At 46.4% G+C, this 14,679-nt stretch overlaps 1 protein-coding gene across 1 annotated transcript in view; it reads left to right on the top strand.

The window, feature by feature from the left end:
- LOC138498428 (CD5 antigen-like) overlaps positions 1-14,679 on the top strand; it is a 111,745-nt gene that overhangs the window by 14,664 nt on the left and 82,402 nt on the right. The window contains exon 4 of the mRNA XM_069622184.1: positions 13,969-14,289. Coding sequence (XP_069478285.1) covers positions 13,969-14,289 — 321 coding nt within the window. The remainder of the gene's footprint in view (positions 1-13,968; positions 14,290-14,679) is intronic.

Raw genomic sequence — 14,679 nt, 5'->3', positions numbered from 1 at the left:
CCAGCAGCTTTGCTGGATTTTTGGAGTTTATTTTTTTCTCCTGCTAAGAGTTTGACTCTTTTTCTCCCACTCTTAGGCATGATTTGAGAATGTCCTTTGACTTTGTAATGTGTTTTATAGGCTATGGGGTCTTTTACTCCATAGGGTTTCATGTGTTTTCGGTATATGTGTTACACAGCACCCTCAGTGCAGTAACACAGGGGTGTCATAGTGACCCCCAAACATAGACTCCATACCGTGGGACTGACTACTGTCTCCCAGGGCATGTAAAGTCACCATTGGCTTTACTAGTCCAAAATTGTGAACAGAGCCAGTACAAACCATCATATTGTGGAAAGTACTGGAAGGGGTTAATTAGATTACCCCTGGGTCTGTTTTCAAGGGGGCACTGTCCAGTCCCCCCTTGTCGAGTTTCTGGCTGGTGGCAGTGGTTACCACGCAAAATATTCCTTAAGAATGTTTACTTTGGGATTTTCCCATTCATTTTAAACGCACCACTTTTTGGTGCAATGTTAAAGATACCGCTGGGTTATTTATTTAATATTTATTCTCCGGTTGGGTCTTTTTGCCAGGACTGGGTTTTAAAATGGCGTTGGTGTTCGCCTCTGTAACTCCAATCCAAGTCGAGCCCTTTGTTCCACTTTTGGCGGGCTTCTGCACAGAAGCCTCCAAAAGTGGTGCCACTCTGTCTAGGTCTACAGGATGTGTGGGAGGGGGTAATAGGCACCCTGGACTGAGTTGCCTTGGCAACTCAAGTCGCACTCTTGTGTGATTGGCCCAGTGGTGAGCCGCCCGGTTCACCACTTAGCATGTTTGATTGACAGCTAGGACTGGTGAATGGGGGTTTTCTGCATAAAAGCAGGGCTTTGGGGACTGGAACTTCAGAAGTCACCACAGGACCTAAAGAATCCGAAGAGGGAGAAGCTGAGTCGACCTGCAACGACGACACCACCGGTGGAGCCCTGCTGAACCGACTCACCACTTCCCAACGACAGAGAAGATCTTCTTCCAGGAGAGTCTTCTTCCTTTGAGCTGGTGGGGTTAACCAGTTCGCCTCTTTTTCGCCTCCTGGATCGTCTCGTGGTCGAATCGCCCGTGCCAAGCACCCCGGTGGCCGGATAGCCACGCTTCACCACTACCGCAAATAAAAGGATCGTACCTTTTAATCGGGAAACTCCGTGGCTGGTTTCTTCCCTGGCAGTGCAACGACCTCCAGCTTTCCTCCACATTGAGATCTTCTCTTCCCCTGGGCGAAGAACTGCCCCCGCTGCAGCTTTCTCACCATTTCAGGTACTGTGTCCCACCTGGTCTCCCTTGCAACAGACTGTTCAAGGTGTCCCGTAAATCCTTGACTCTCTATCCTTGGGTGACCTGGGACCTATTAACTAACTTTTTCTGAACTGATCCAACTCCTTTTTTAACTATCTGCAAAGACGTTTAAAGTGTACTTCAACTGTGTGATCTTGGGCACATTCTGCCTTGCTCTCTCCAAGGGTGGGCCTGGCCTATGAACTTTCTTTCTCTACAGTAGACTCTGCCTTTCTTGACTTGCTGTGGTTCTTTTAAAAGTGTTGGTATGGTGTACTTTCCTAATTCTGTCTTTTCCCTCCCTTTTTAAATAATTATTGGAGTGCCATCTTGGTTAAGCACTCACCTCTGTTTGATAATAAGTGGTGTTCTTTTCCTAAGACTTGTCGATCATTAATCAGGGAGGTGTATATATTTCTAGTGACTGTGTTTGAACTTGCTTGACATATTAGTGCCAGTGTATTTTTTACAAGTGTGTTTTTAAATAAATAATTATATACTTTTATACCCAAGCTCTGGCCAGTGTTTGCTTGGGCTACTGTTCTTTTGTACCTAATGTGTATACTCTATATACTGCCTAACTCTTCTTGAGGGAAGTCTGACTGCTCAGCCACAGCTACCAGGTAAATCTGGGTGGTACGGACTGCTACCAAGTGGGTTTACTGCTAACACCTGTAGTCCTAAATCTTTTGCAGTGGTCCCAGAGGGAACTGCACAGGTTTCTGCCTAACACTGGTGTTGGAAGAGAGTGTTCTACCTTTTAGGGAGGTAAGGGAAGAGTATTCGTTGGATGGTGGAGTTTTGGTCAGGGGTGATCAGTTAGTGCTACAAGAGAAGCACTACCCAAGAAGTTGAGAGCAGAGCTGACGGAGAAGCAAATCAGTATCATCCGGGTTTGCCGGGAACTAAGCGCAATATTATGGCCAAGTACTGGATTACATTTTTGGAGGGTGTATTCAGGAGATAAGGCTATCCCAAGAGACAATGTTGTGCAGTTTAGAAGTGAAGAAAAGATGAAATATGCCCACAGTGGGAAGTGAGTGGAGATTTTTCTTCGCTCTACCACCTACAGACTAACTGGGGAGTGGAAAGATGAAACCGAGTCATGGTGGAGACTGTGCAACAAGTCTTCGGGAACAGATGGGACATGAGGGCTGCAATTGAAGAAAACCTGTGGTGTGTGAGAAACCCACTGCTCTGGAATTCAGGTAAATACCCCTTTGCGAGTGGTGGGTAACTGTAGTATCTGGGTTCATAGGTGGCTCAGGAAGGACGCTGGATGTCAAAAGGAAAGCTGCTTTATTGTTACAGGGTTAGGATATGAAAGGGAGGTAAGGAGATAATATAGTAACATCCTTTCTTGTTCATCTCCCATCCTGTGTGCGTCTAACTGCCACAGTTGGAACCTTGAGTGAACATAAGGTTCCAGCACAGGGAACATTCCATGGCTTGCATTGCTATGCCAATACATGCCAATACAAGCCCAATACAAGCCCAATGCTACATTAACCTAACACAGTGCTTAAGCCTGCATGGGTCAACGTGTGGAGGGAGCTTGTGAGGATTAAGAAAGGAGTACCTAATGACAAGGGGATGGTCCAAGTGTTCGGATCTTGTGTGAATAAAGGAGGTGTTTACCAGTTCAGTCAGAGTTGAAGACAGGACTGTATGGAGCATTGACAGATTGAGTAAATGCCTCAGGTGTGGTTACATTGGTTGTAGTAAGAAAAGGGGTAGTATTTGGGTGGCTTAAGATATGGCAGTGGAAGGCGATGCTGGGGAGGAGCTGTGTACCATAAGGGGTAGTGAAGTTGAAGTACATGATGGAGACAGTGAATTTGAATCAAGTGGGTGTTGAAGAATACGCAACCAACCAGTTTGGTCTAAGGATTATGTGATCAGTTGAGTAGACATTGTTCTGTTTTAAGACATTGGGCCTCATCACAACCCTGGCGCTAATGGGTTAACGGTGCCGTAAAAGGCTGCGGTGCCGTTAACCCATTAGCGCCTAATTACGAGGTCCCTTTGCGGGACCCAACCTTAACGGCTGGTTTTACCAGCCGTTAAATTAGGGACCCGGAAAGGGACCTTGGTGCGGCACCGTACTTACCGCCTTCCCCATTCCCATTGAGCCCCATGTGGCAAAAATGGGAATGGGAAACGGCCATGGAGGAAGGGGCAATTACCGCCCACCAACCTTGTAATGGGGTGGTAATTCCCGCTTTCTCCATGGCGGAGTCGGTAAGTTACCGGCATGGACCATGGTGCTAGTAGCACCATGGTTTTCCACCAGGGTCGTAATGAGGCCCATTTGTTTTGGTTTAAGTGGTTTTACATATGGATTCAAGTGGATCTGAAATGTTTAACCGGTTGCTTTGTTTTTGTTTGTGTTGTTTTTTTTTTTTTTACTTTGGTTGTTGTTTTTTTTAGTGGGAGGGTAATGTGTTGCCTCTTGTGTGTTTATCTGCGGCTCGTGGAGTCGGTGGGTTTGCGAGGCATGACATGTAGAACATGGTGGAAAAGGAGGACGGTTAGGAGGATCTGGGATGTGCAGATCTATGGAGAGCAGGGCTGCTAGTGTATTAATAAAGCCACGTGCGCTCCCTACTTGCCACATCTGTGTTCTTGAAGGAAACACATCAGAAAAGTTTCAATGGGACAATGGCCCTCATTACGACCCTGGCGGAAATCGTGGCGCAATATGCACCATGGAGCACGGCGGAAAGCTGCCGATACCGCCATGGGGGTTGGCGGATTTACCGCCCCATTCCGACCTTGGCGGGGCGGTAAATCCCCATTCCCCATTTTACCCTTCCCCATTCCCATTTTTGCACCATAGGGTATAATGGGAGTGGGGAAGGCGTTAATTACGCCACCGTAAAATACGGTGGCGTAATTAACAACAAGGTACCGTAGCGCCATGGATTTCTCCGCCGGGAAAAACCAGGCGGAAAACGGCTCCATGGCGCTACGGGAACTCGTAGTAGGGCGGACGGGTCCGCCGCGAATACCGCTGGCGTAAACCCATTCCGCCAGGGTCGTAATGAGGGCCAATGAGATTATTCATGATCCCAACAGCAAAGTGTGCACTGAGAGATTTAACAGGAAATTCGTGGATGCCGTTCACATCACAGTAACTTTGAGAGAGTGTTTAACAAGACTCCCCATGGCACCAAGCTAGTCTCCCCTTTTGAATTGCTGAGGAGCGTAAACCAATCATTTGGTTATCAATCAAATATTTATTTAATTTGGATTTTTTCATTAAACAAGCAACATAAAACAAATTACAAACCTCTCAAATTGCATTTATCATAGTTTACAGTGTTTAAAATGAGCGCTCTCCTAGTCAGTGCATTAAAAATACCTTGTTTTTATTCTCCATATTTAAACTAATTGCATCACAATAACATCTAATAATCAGGGCTTTAAAGTAATGACTTAAAAACTGTTTGCGAATATCTACGTACCATGGGCATAGCAGTAAGAATTGACCCAAATCCTAAACTGGATTCTGAGAACAAGGACAATTCCTTGTCCTTTCGCTAAGGCCCCACCTCTTCCCGTCCTTCAAAAGTAAAACACTCAGCCTCGTCATTATAATGAGCCTTCTACATGGCCGAAATCTCTATGAAAAGTGTCTCTGGAGGCTGTAAAGAAAGTAAGTGAGGGTAATGCCTCTCCAAATCCCACCTCCTTGCTTCCTTTTTTACCATATTTACAAAGTTCATTAGTGTGTAATAAAACAGGCATGTTTTGAAAGGAATGTGCCATTTTGTCATTAACTTAATGCCCTCATTGTACCATTGAAAGTTCGAGAGTGCCAGGGATGTCTCAATTTTCCCCAAACACCCTCCTTAAATGTGGGTTTAATGTTTGTAACGCAAGGTAAAAGAAGATACCACTCCCTATTCCCGGAGACTAACTAACTACAGGAAGTTCCCTAGTGAGTCAGATAGCCATCGACTTAGGGCAAACACTGGAAGAATAGCGGCAAGACAGATGGGGTTACCGATCTGTAGTTTACTAACAGCTCATTAGGGACTTCTGGGATTGGAAGGTGGAACCCAGGCCCCGTGAAGTTCAGAGAGGAAAGGGACGGCCTTCGAGCCAACTATTCCCAACTTATTCGACCTGAAGAACAAAGAGAAAGCAACCATTTTTGATAGTTTTAAATAAAGACCCTTGGACTTGTGATTAGAGTCTGCATGGGTATTTGTGAAGGCCTGCCCTGCTCAGTAGATACTGACTTACTTTGCACTTTGTGCATGTTTGGTACCACTTCAGGAGTGCGAGGCGATGGTGTTGCCTCTGCATTAAAGTATTATGTGCACTTGCACAGAAGGGGAACGTTATGGAAGTTGTGTGATTTGGGGCTCTGGTTCATTTCTGGGTCTCTTTTTGTGGTGGTGGGAAGAGGTGGGAAGTGAGAGGGAACAGTCACTGGAATACACAAGCATTTAATGGCATGGTTCTACTCCTGCAGGGCTGCTGCTGAAGCAGTTGCAGTGCTACCAGGAGTTAATGTTCTCCTCCCACCTGCAGCACCACGAGCCAAACTCATTATGAAACCCAGAAGCAGCTGTGCCAACAGACTGCCTCTCATAAGGCTGATGACTCATCCATCTGGCCTCAAGGCACTCTGAAGCTCAGCCCCCTGCCTCCTGTCTACCTGTATGTAAAGGTGTTGGTTCATCTTTCTCAGAGTTCTCTCTTCCCCTCCAGTGTCCTGCATCTGCAGCCCTACCTGTGTCCTCTCACGTCAGAACATTCCTGACCTCATCCCAACTTCACATTCACCCGAGTAACCAGTCCTTCCTGCTGTCTGCTCACCTCTGAGAAGCCTCTGTAGACCCCAGACTCAAGCATCTCCACTGAGGTCCCAGGGGTGCCACCCACCAGATCCTCTAACTTGGTAAGACTTGTGCCTGTATGGGGCTTAGACTAAGGAAGGTGGGGAGGGGTCCTTGGGAATCCTGTAGTTCCAATGAGTCTTTTAGTCTTCTTACTCCAGTACCTGTGGGACACGTACCTTCATGTCTCCAGTACTGCCTCCTGCAAAGGAACCCTGTGTCCGAAGGAGGAGTTTCTGTTTCATCAACATGATTTACTGCACATTCTTTTCTTGTAAAAGTAATTGTCATTTTATTTACAGCAGCGCGAGGATGTTGGTTCACCTTGTGCTCCTCTGCAATATCCTGAGTGTCTCTGCTTTGTGTCCTTGTGAGTATCGCCTGCCATTCAGTTCCTTACTTTAATTAGGTTATGTTCTGTTCTGTTCTGTTATGTTATGTTATGTTATGTTATGTTATGTTAACATATTCCTAGTGAATCTTCTTCGAATGATCCACGGTTTCTGTGATCCTGACATAATTGTGATCTTTACAAGTGGCAGAAAGAGACAGAGAGTGAGACATGGATGCTCGAGGGAGAGAGAGAGAGAGAGACATGGATGCTCGAGGGTGTGAGAGAGAGAGAGGGTCTGAGGCACGGATCCTGAAGTATGAAAGAGACAGAGAGTGAGACATGGGTGCTCGAGGGTGAAAGAGATAGAGTGGGACATGGATGCTCAAGGGTGTGAGAGAGAGAGAGAGAGAGAGAGAGGGTCAGAAGCACAGATGCTGGAGGGTAAAAGAGACAGATAGTGAGACATGGATGCTCGAGGGTGAAAGAGGAAGTGAGGCACAGATGCTAGAGGGTGATAGAGACAGAGAGAAGCACTGAGGCATGGATGCTCGAGGGTGAAGGAAACTAAGACACAGAGTGATTCATGGATGCTTGAGGGTGAAAGAAACAGAGAGCGGGAGAGAGGCATGGATGCTTGGTGGTGGAAGAGGCAGAGGCAGAGAGTGAGCCATGAATGCTCAAGGGTGAAGGAGACCAACAGAGATGAAGAGTGAGGCATGGATGCTCGAGAGTGAAAGAGATAAAGATAGAGTATAAGGCATGGATGCTCGAGAGTGAAAGAGACAGAGATTGAGACATGGATGCTCTAGGGTGAGAGAGAGACAGAGATGGTCTGAGGATTGGATGCTGGAGGGTGAAAGAGTTCACTGTTTCTAGAACTCTGGTTCTCTCTAAGATTGACTACTGTAAAAGCCACTTATTAAATCTGCCCACCTCTATTCTCCGCTCTCTGCAACTCATCCAGAACAGGACTGCGAGACTTGTCCTTGGCCTCAAGCCCAGGGATCGTATTTGTATTTATTTTATTTATAAAGCGCAGCCAGGCCCGGGGGCATACGGGCGCATAAGTTAGATCTGGTTACAGTTACAATTAAAAGCAGTCAACAAAGGGTTATGTTACAGTTACAGGTAGGTACATACTTAGTGTTGCAAATGCATACATACATAGTCAAAGATGTCATACATACATAGTAAAGGATAAATACATTAATTACAAAAGTGTGCAGTCAGCAGTCAATCATGCTAGGATCAGGAGGTTAGGCTGTCATATAGTCCATGTTGTGAAGCCAACACTTCGTGTTGTGTTTGAATAGGTTAAATGAAGGTTCTGCTCGCAAAAGCGCAGGGATTGTGTTCCATAATTTAGAAGCTTGTACAGGGAATCTAGCTCCACCCGAGTTATGAAGTTTGAATCTCGCTATGGACATAGTGTTAGCTTGTGCTGCTCTGAGTGGTCTTGAAGAAGTGTGAGGTGTAAATTGGTTGGTAAGGTATGCTGGTGCCAGGTTGGCCCTGGCTTTGTGTGTAAGGGCCAGAGTTTTGAGGGATATTCTGTGCTCGACTGGGAGCCAGCGTAGTTTGCGTCTGGTCTCAGAGATGTGCGCCTTTTTGGGAATGTTGAGGGCGGCCCTAATGACATTATTTTGAATTACTTGCAGTTTATTGATATTTTTATAGCTAGTGCCTAAACAAAGGGCATTACAATAGTCTATTTTGGACAGGACTAATGCTCTAGCAAGAGTAATGCAATTGGGTGAGGAGATAAATGGCCTACATGCAGTGATCAGCTTACAGGTGTAAGCGGCTGATGATGCTACTGCATTAGTTTGTTTGGAGAAGGATAAGGTAGCATCGATGTAGATACCAAGGGTTTTAGTATTATTTGACACCGGGATGAGATTGCCATCTATGGTGAAGGATTTGAATGCATGATTAAGATTTTTGAGTTTTTTGAGTTTTTTGAGTTTGGCGTGGGTGCCAAACGTGGGTGCCAAACGTATCACTCCAACACTGAAATCACTCCATTGGCTCCGAGTGGCAGCAAGGATCGCGTTCAAGACCCTTTGCATTGTCCACAAGGCCTTCTGGGTCCTGGGACCGAAATATCTCCAGCTTTCTCTTCTGAAGTATCTTCCTAATCAAGCTCTTCGCTCCTCCACCTACAACTCCTAGGGGGTCATTCGTTTTTCCAAGCAACAAGCTGAGGGCAGATCCCTCTCTTTGGCTGGCACCTTGCTCTGGAACAACCTCCCTGCCTCTCTGAAACTGGAGCAGAACCATCTTCGGTTCCAGAAGCAGGTCAAGATTTTCCTCTTTGCTTCGGCTTTCTCTCTTCCTTGACACCTTCACTGCCTCCTGGCAACACTGCACTTGGGGCTGTATCTGTAACCCTACAGTCCCGCTACCTGCACTACCGATCACCTGCTGTTCTGCACTTAACCTTGCACTGCCACCTGCTGGCCGCACTTCTTGTTTTTCGATGTTTAGACCCTATGTACTGCACGTGCTCTTCCTCCCCTTCCCCAGCACTTTTCCCCTTTCCTCTCCCCTGTACTTACACAATCTCAATGTCACTGGGCCTAGTACGATTGTTGTCTTGCCCACCCTTGCTCCCCTCACTCGCCTCGTCGCGCCTTGAAACACTTGTGTATAGGCATGCTATAAGTAAAATATCATATCATATCACAGGAATACCGCAGGGGCAGGCATCAATGCTCCCTAGTGCACACCATAGAATACAGCATACAGTTATCACACAGGATCAGTCACAGGAATCTTGCAGGAGCAGGCTTCAATGCTCACACTGTGTTCACTATAGAATACAGCATACAGTGATCACCCAGCCTCCATCAAAGTAAACTTGTAGGGGCAGCCTTCAATGCTCACACCGTACACTCAATGAAATACAGAAAACAATGTTCGCACAGCATCATCACCAGAGACTTGCACAAGCAGGCATTCATGCTCACACTGAACAAAATGAATATAGCATACAGTGATATCACAGTATCCATCAAAAGAGGTTTGCAGGTGCAGGGATAAATGTTTACACCTTAAACACCATGGAATAGCGCAAACTGTGATCGTAGAGAATATATCACAGTGAGCTTGCAGGAGCAGGCATCAATGTTCACAACGTCCATTCCATGGAAAACAGAAAACAGTAATCGCACAGCATCCATCTCAGCAAGCTGGCACAAGCAGGCATCAACGCACACACCATACACACAATGAATTTGCATACAGTGATCATACAGCATCCACCACAGGAAGCTTGCAGGAGCAGGCCTCAATGCCTACATTGTGCGCTCAATGGAAGAAAAAACACAGTTATTGCACATCATCCATCACAGGAGGTTTGAGGGGCAGGAATCAATGCTCATATCATGCACACCATTGAATAGTGCAAACATTGATCACACAGCATCCATCAAAGTAGGCATGCACGAGCAGGCATCAAAGCTCAAACCATGCACACCATAGAATACAGCATGCAATGATCACACTGCATATTACACCGGAACTTTGCATGTGCAGGGAACAATGCTCACATGGTGCACACCATGGAATACAGCAGACAGTGATTGCACAACATCTATCACAGGAAGCTGACAGGGGCAGGAACCAATGCTCACAACACGCACACCGTGGAATACAGCATACAGTGATCACACTTCATTCATCAGAGGAAGTTTGCAGGAGCAGGAATCAATGCACATGCCATGCACCTCATGAAATAGATCAGACAGTGATTGCACGGAATCTATCAGAGGAAGCTGGCAGGGGTAGAAACCCATGCTCACACTGTGCACTCTATGGAATACAGCATACAGTGATCACACATCATTCATCAAAGGAATCTTGCAGGGGCAGGGATCAATGCACACCCTGTGCATAACATGGAATATAGCATACGGTACACAATGCACACCATAGAATACTGCAAACTGTGACCACACATCATCTATTACCGGAACAATGCTCACAGGGTGCACACCATGGAATACACCAGACAGTGATTACACAGCATCAATCACCGGAAGCTTGCATGGGGCAGGCACCAATACCCACATTGCGCACGCTGTGGAACACAGCACACAGTGATATTGCAGCATAAATCACATGAATTTTGCAGGAGCAGGGATCAATGCTCAAACCGCAAGATCTGTGCAATAAAATATACAGTGATCACACAGCAGACCATGGAATTCAGCAAACAGTAATCACACATCATCTATCACAGGAACTTTGCAGGTGCAGGCATCAATGCTCACACTGTGTACAACATAGAATACAGCATACAGTGATCACACAGAATCCATCACAGGAAGCTTGCAGGGGAAGGCATCAATGCTCACACCGTGCACGCTATAGAATACAGCATACAGTGATCACACAGAATCCATCACAGGAAGCTTGCAGGGGCAGAAATCAATGTTCACACTATTTACACCATAGAATACAGCACACAGTGATCACACAGCATCCATCACAGGAAGCTTACATGGGCAGGGATCGATGCTCACATTGTGCACACCATGGAATATAGCACACACCAATCACACAGCAAACATCATAGGAACTTGCAGGGGAAGGCATCAATGCTCCCATACAACAATCCCACAGCATCCATAAGAGGAAGCTTGCAGGGCAGGGGTCAATGCTCACACAGTTCACTATATGGAATGCAGCGATCACACATCATCTATCACAAGAAGCTTGAAGGGGCAGGCATCAATGCTCACACTATGTACACCATAGAATACAGCACACAGTGATCACACAGCATCCATCAAAGGAAGCTTGCAGGGGCAGGCATCAATGCTCACACCGTGCAATCCATAGAATGCAGCACACAGTGATCAAACAGCATCCATCACAGGAAGCTTGCAGGGGCAGGCATCAATGCTCACACAGTGCAATCCATAGAATGCAGCACACAGTGATCAAACAGCATCCATCACAGGAAGCTTGCAGGGGCAGGCATCAATGCTCACACAGTGCAATCCATAGAATGCAGCACACAGTGATCAAACAGCATCCATCACAGGAAGCTTGCAGGGGCAGGCATCAATGCTCACACAGTGCAATCCATAGAATGCAGCACACAGTGATCAAACAGCATCCATCACAGGAAGCTTGCAGGGGCAGGCATCAATGCTCACACAGTGCAATCCATAGAATGCAGCACACAGTGATCAAACAGCATCCATCACAGGAAGCTTGCAGGGGCAGGCATCAATGCTCACACAGTGCAATCCATAGAATGCAGCATACAGTGATCACACAGCATCCATCACAGGAAGCTTGCAGGGGCAGGCATCAATGCTCACACAGTGCAATCCATAGAATGCAGCACACAGTGATCAAACAGCATCCATCACAGGAAGCTTGCAGGGGCAGGCATCAATGCTCACACAGTGCAATCCATAGAATACAGCATACAGTGATCACACAGCATCCATCACAGGAAGCTTGCAGGGGCAGACATCAATGCTCACACCATGCAATCCATAGAATGCAGCACACAGTGATCAAACAGCATCCATCACAGGAAGCTTGCAGGGGCAGGCATCAATGCTCACACAGTGCAATCCATAGAATACAGCATACAGTGATCACACAGCATCCATCACAGGAAGCTTGCAGGGGCAGGCATCAATGCTCACACAGTGCAATCCATAGAATGCAGCACACAGTGATCAAACAGCATCCATCACAGGAAGCTTGCAGGGGCAGGCATCAATGCTCACACAGTGCAATCCATAGAATACAGCATACAGTGATCACACAGAATCCATCACAGGAAGCTTGCAGGGCCAGGCATCAATGCTCACACCGTGCAATCCATAGAATACAGCATACAGTGATCAAACAGCATCCATCACAGGAAGCTTGCAGGGGCAGAAATCAATGTTCACAACAGGCACACCATGAAATACAGCATGTGTATCTGAATAGCTCTAAATATTGAAGGCATGTCCCTGTCAACGCACACTCCAGATTGAATGCAACCCTTTAGGGAAATAAGCCAGGAAATCACTTGCAAGTATAACAAGGTTTAATATTACAGAAAACAAAATATCAGCAAAGGACAAGGCTGCTCGAGAACGTTCTGTTTAATCACAAGACAAGCAGGAGCTTAAAAGGCAGAGTGACATCATAACATATAGTACAATCTAGCATCAGTGATTTGCGAGTCTATATACCTATGCCTGCTCCATAGCGGATGCCAGGCTACAAATGGTTAGTTCCTTCGCCATCCGTCAGGCTCTACGTGGGTCAGCTGGGCTCATCGTGTTGTCTGGTGAAGGTCCGGTGCTCATAAAATACATTATTACATCTGAACTAGCACACTAAGCCTACTACTATATCACTGTGGCATGCACCTGGGCTGCTTGGGATTGGGGCCAGGGGGAAGGGAGGATGAAATACAGTCACACAGACCCACACATTCTGGGCTTCGTTGATACCGCTCCTCTCGTGCCCTAGGTCTCCACCCTGGTTTTGATCTATAATTTATCCCTCCCTGTACCTCATATTATAAAGGATGTATTTTATGTTGGGGGTGAAGCAGTCACACATGCTTAGATCTTTTATGGTGATTTGATTTGTGCTAGGACAGGGAATTGCTTGCTAATTATGGAATGCAGGAGTGTGGGGGTCGGGTCAGTGGTGTGAGGCTGGCTTTGGGCTGACTGGCTGGGTGGGGGCTAGAAGCCTGCTGGCAGCTTAGTGGAGATGAATGGGCACTGGGCGGAGACTGATGTTGCAGAGTGCATTCCTGTGAAAGATACTAAATGTTTGCAACAGTGAAGGGACATGGGGGAAGTGGACTTCCGTGAGAACTGGCGGTGTGGATTCATTCTGCCTTAAAAATTTTGGATCTAGTGAAATCTTTCCATGGAGCTCGACTGGTGCTGCGCTGTCATGCAAGTCTGTGCTTCTGTCATAACTACAAAATAGCGTCTCTTTCTATGTGTCTCCTAATGCCATGCATCTGCTGTTCATGCTATATTACTTTCACATTGAGTTTCAGAGTGCGCTTCTCTACCCCCTTATACACTACACTATCCCATAGGGGACTCGCCTCACCTGAAAGCATTTAGGGGGTGGGATATACTCATTCACATCCCACCAATATGGAAACAATATCACACAAAAAGAGAAAGCAGGGAGCAAACCTCAGTATCCCAGCACCCTCGAACTGCAAGGATTATAACATGTACTGAAGCCAGTGTGGCCCCAGCACTCTGCACACAGCTGACTGAAAGCAAAGAGTAAGGGGGCAATGAAATGCTGGATTAAAGGGACAACTTGTGTCTATTGTGCACTGTTTGTGATGCACAGAATTCATACAATGATTGCAATGTAATTTCCTGATTTCTTTTAATGTCTTTGGATTTCTGTTGGAGTAAAGTGGCAGGGCAGTGGGACTAACAATCTTGCATAATAAATGTTTCTATTTACACACAGTTTACTCAAGAGGTTTTCGAGTGACACATGGAACAGGCCCCTGTGCTGGCATTTTGTTGGTCCACTTCTTTACCCGTTGGGAAAGAGTGTGCGACAGCCAGTGGGATATGAAGGATGCCGCTGTGGCCTGCAGACAGCTGGGGTGCGGAGTGCCGTACTCAGCTAACTTCGCACCCATCCCCTTACAACAGTTACCTGAACCAGTGTACATGACTGATGTCCAGTGCAGAGGAGACGAGCGGTGCCTGGCAGAGTGTCCCTACAGCACCAAGGTCCAAGACTACTGTTATAATCGGAGGTATGCAGGCGTCAACTGCACAGGTAAGAGGCAAGCCATCATACCTGCATGATATGCGATCCACCCACAGGTGCATATTATGACATGGGGTCTAGGGAAGCAACATGCAGCTGTAGTTCAAATATTGTACTTTGAAGAAAATGCCTTTGGGTAGAAATTATTAAATAGATACTGCACTAGGCCATTGTCCTGATGTGTTAGGAACCTCAGATTAATGCCCACACTAGAATTACAGATATTTAAAGTACAGAGAAATCAGACGTTACAATGGGATTGAAGTCATCAATACTATTGACCTGAATGCCAAATCTTTTCAAAAAAGGTAGCAGGCGCTCCTCTCCAGAAAGAACATGGCATGATAACCTGTTCTGAGATGAGAGTTTGCAGCACACGCTTTTTGCTCACTGTACCTT

This window comes from Ambystoma mexicanum, chromosome 5q, assembly GCF_040938575.1.
Source record: "Ambystoma mexicanum isolate Mex_15411 chromosome 5q, UKY_AmexF1_1, whole genome shotgun sequence".
NCBI classification, from domain to species: Eukaryota; Metazoa; Chordata; class Amphibia; order Caudata; family Ambystomatidae; genus Ambystoma; species Ambystoma mexicanum.
The sequence above is the reverse complement of the archived record's forward strand: the minus strand, read 5'-3'. Positions and strand labels throughout refer to the sequence as shown.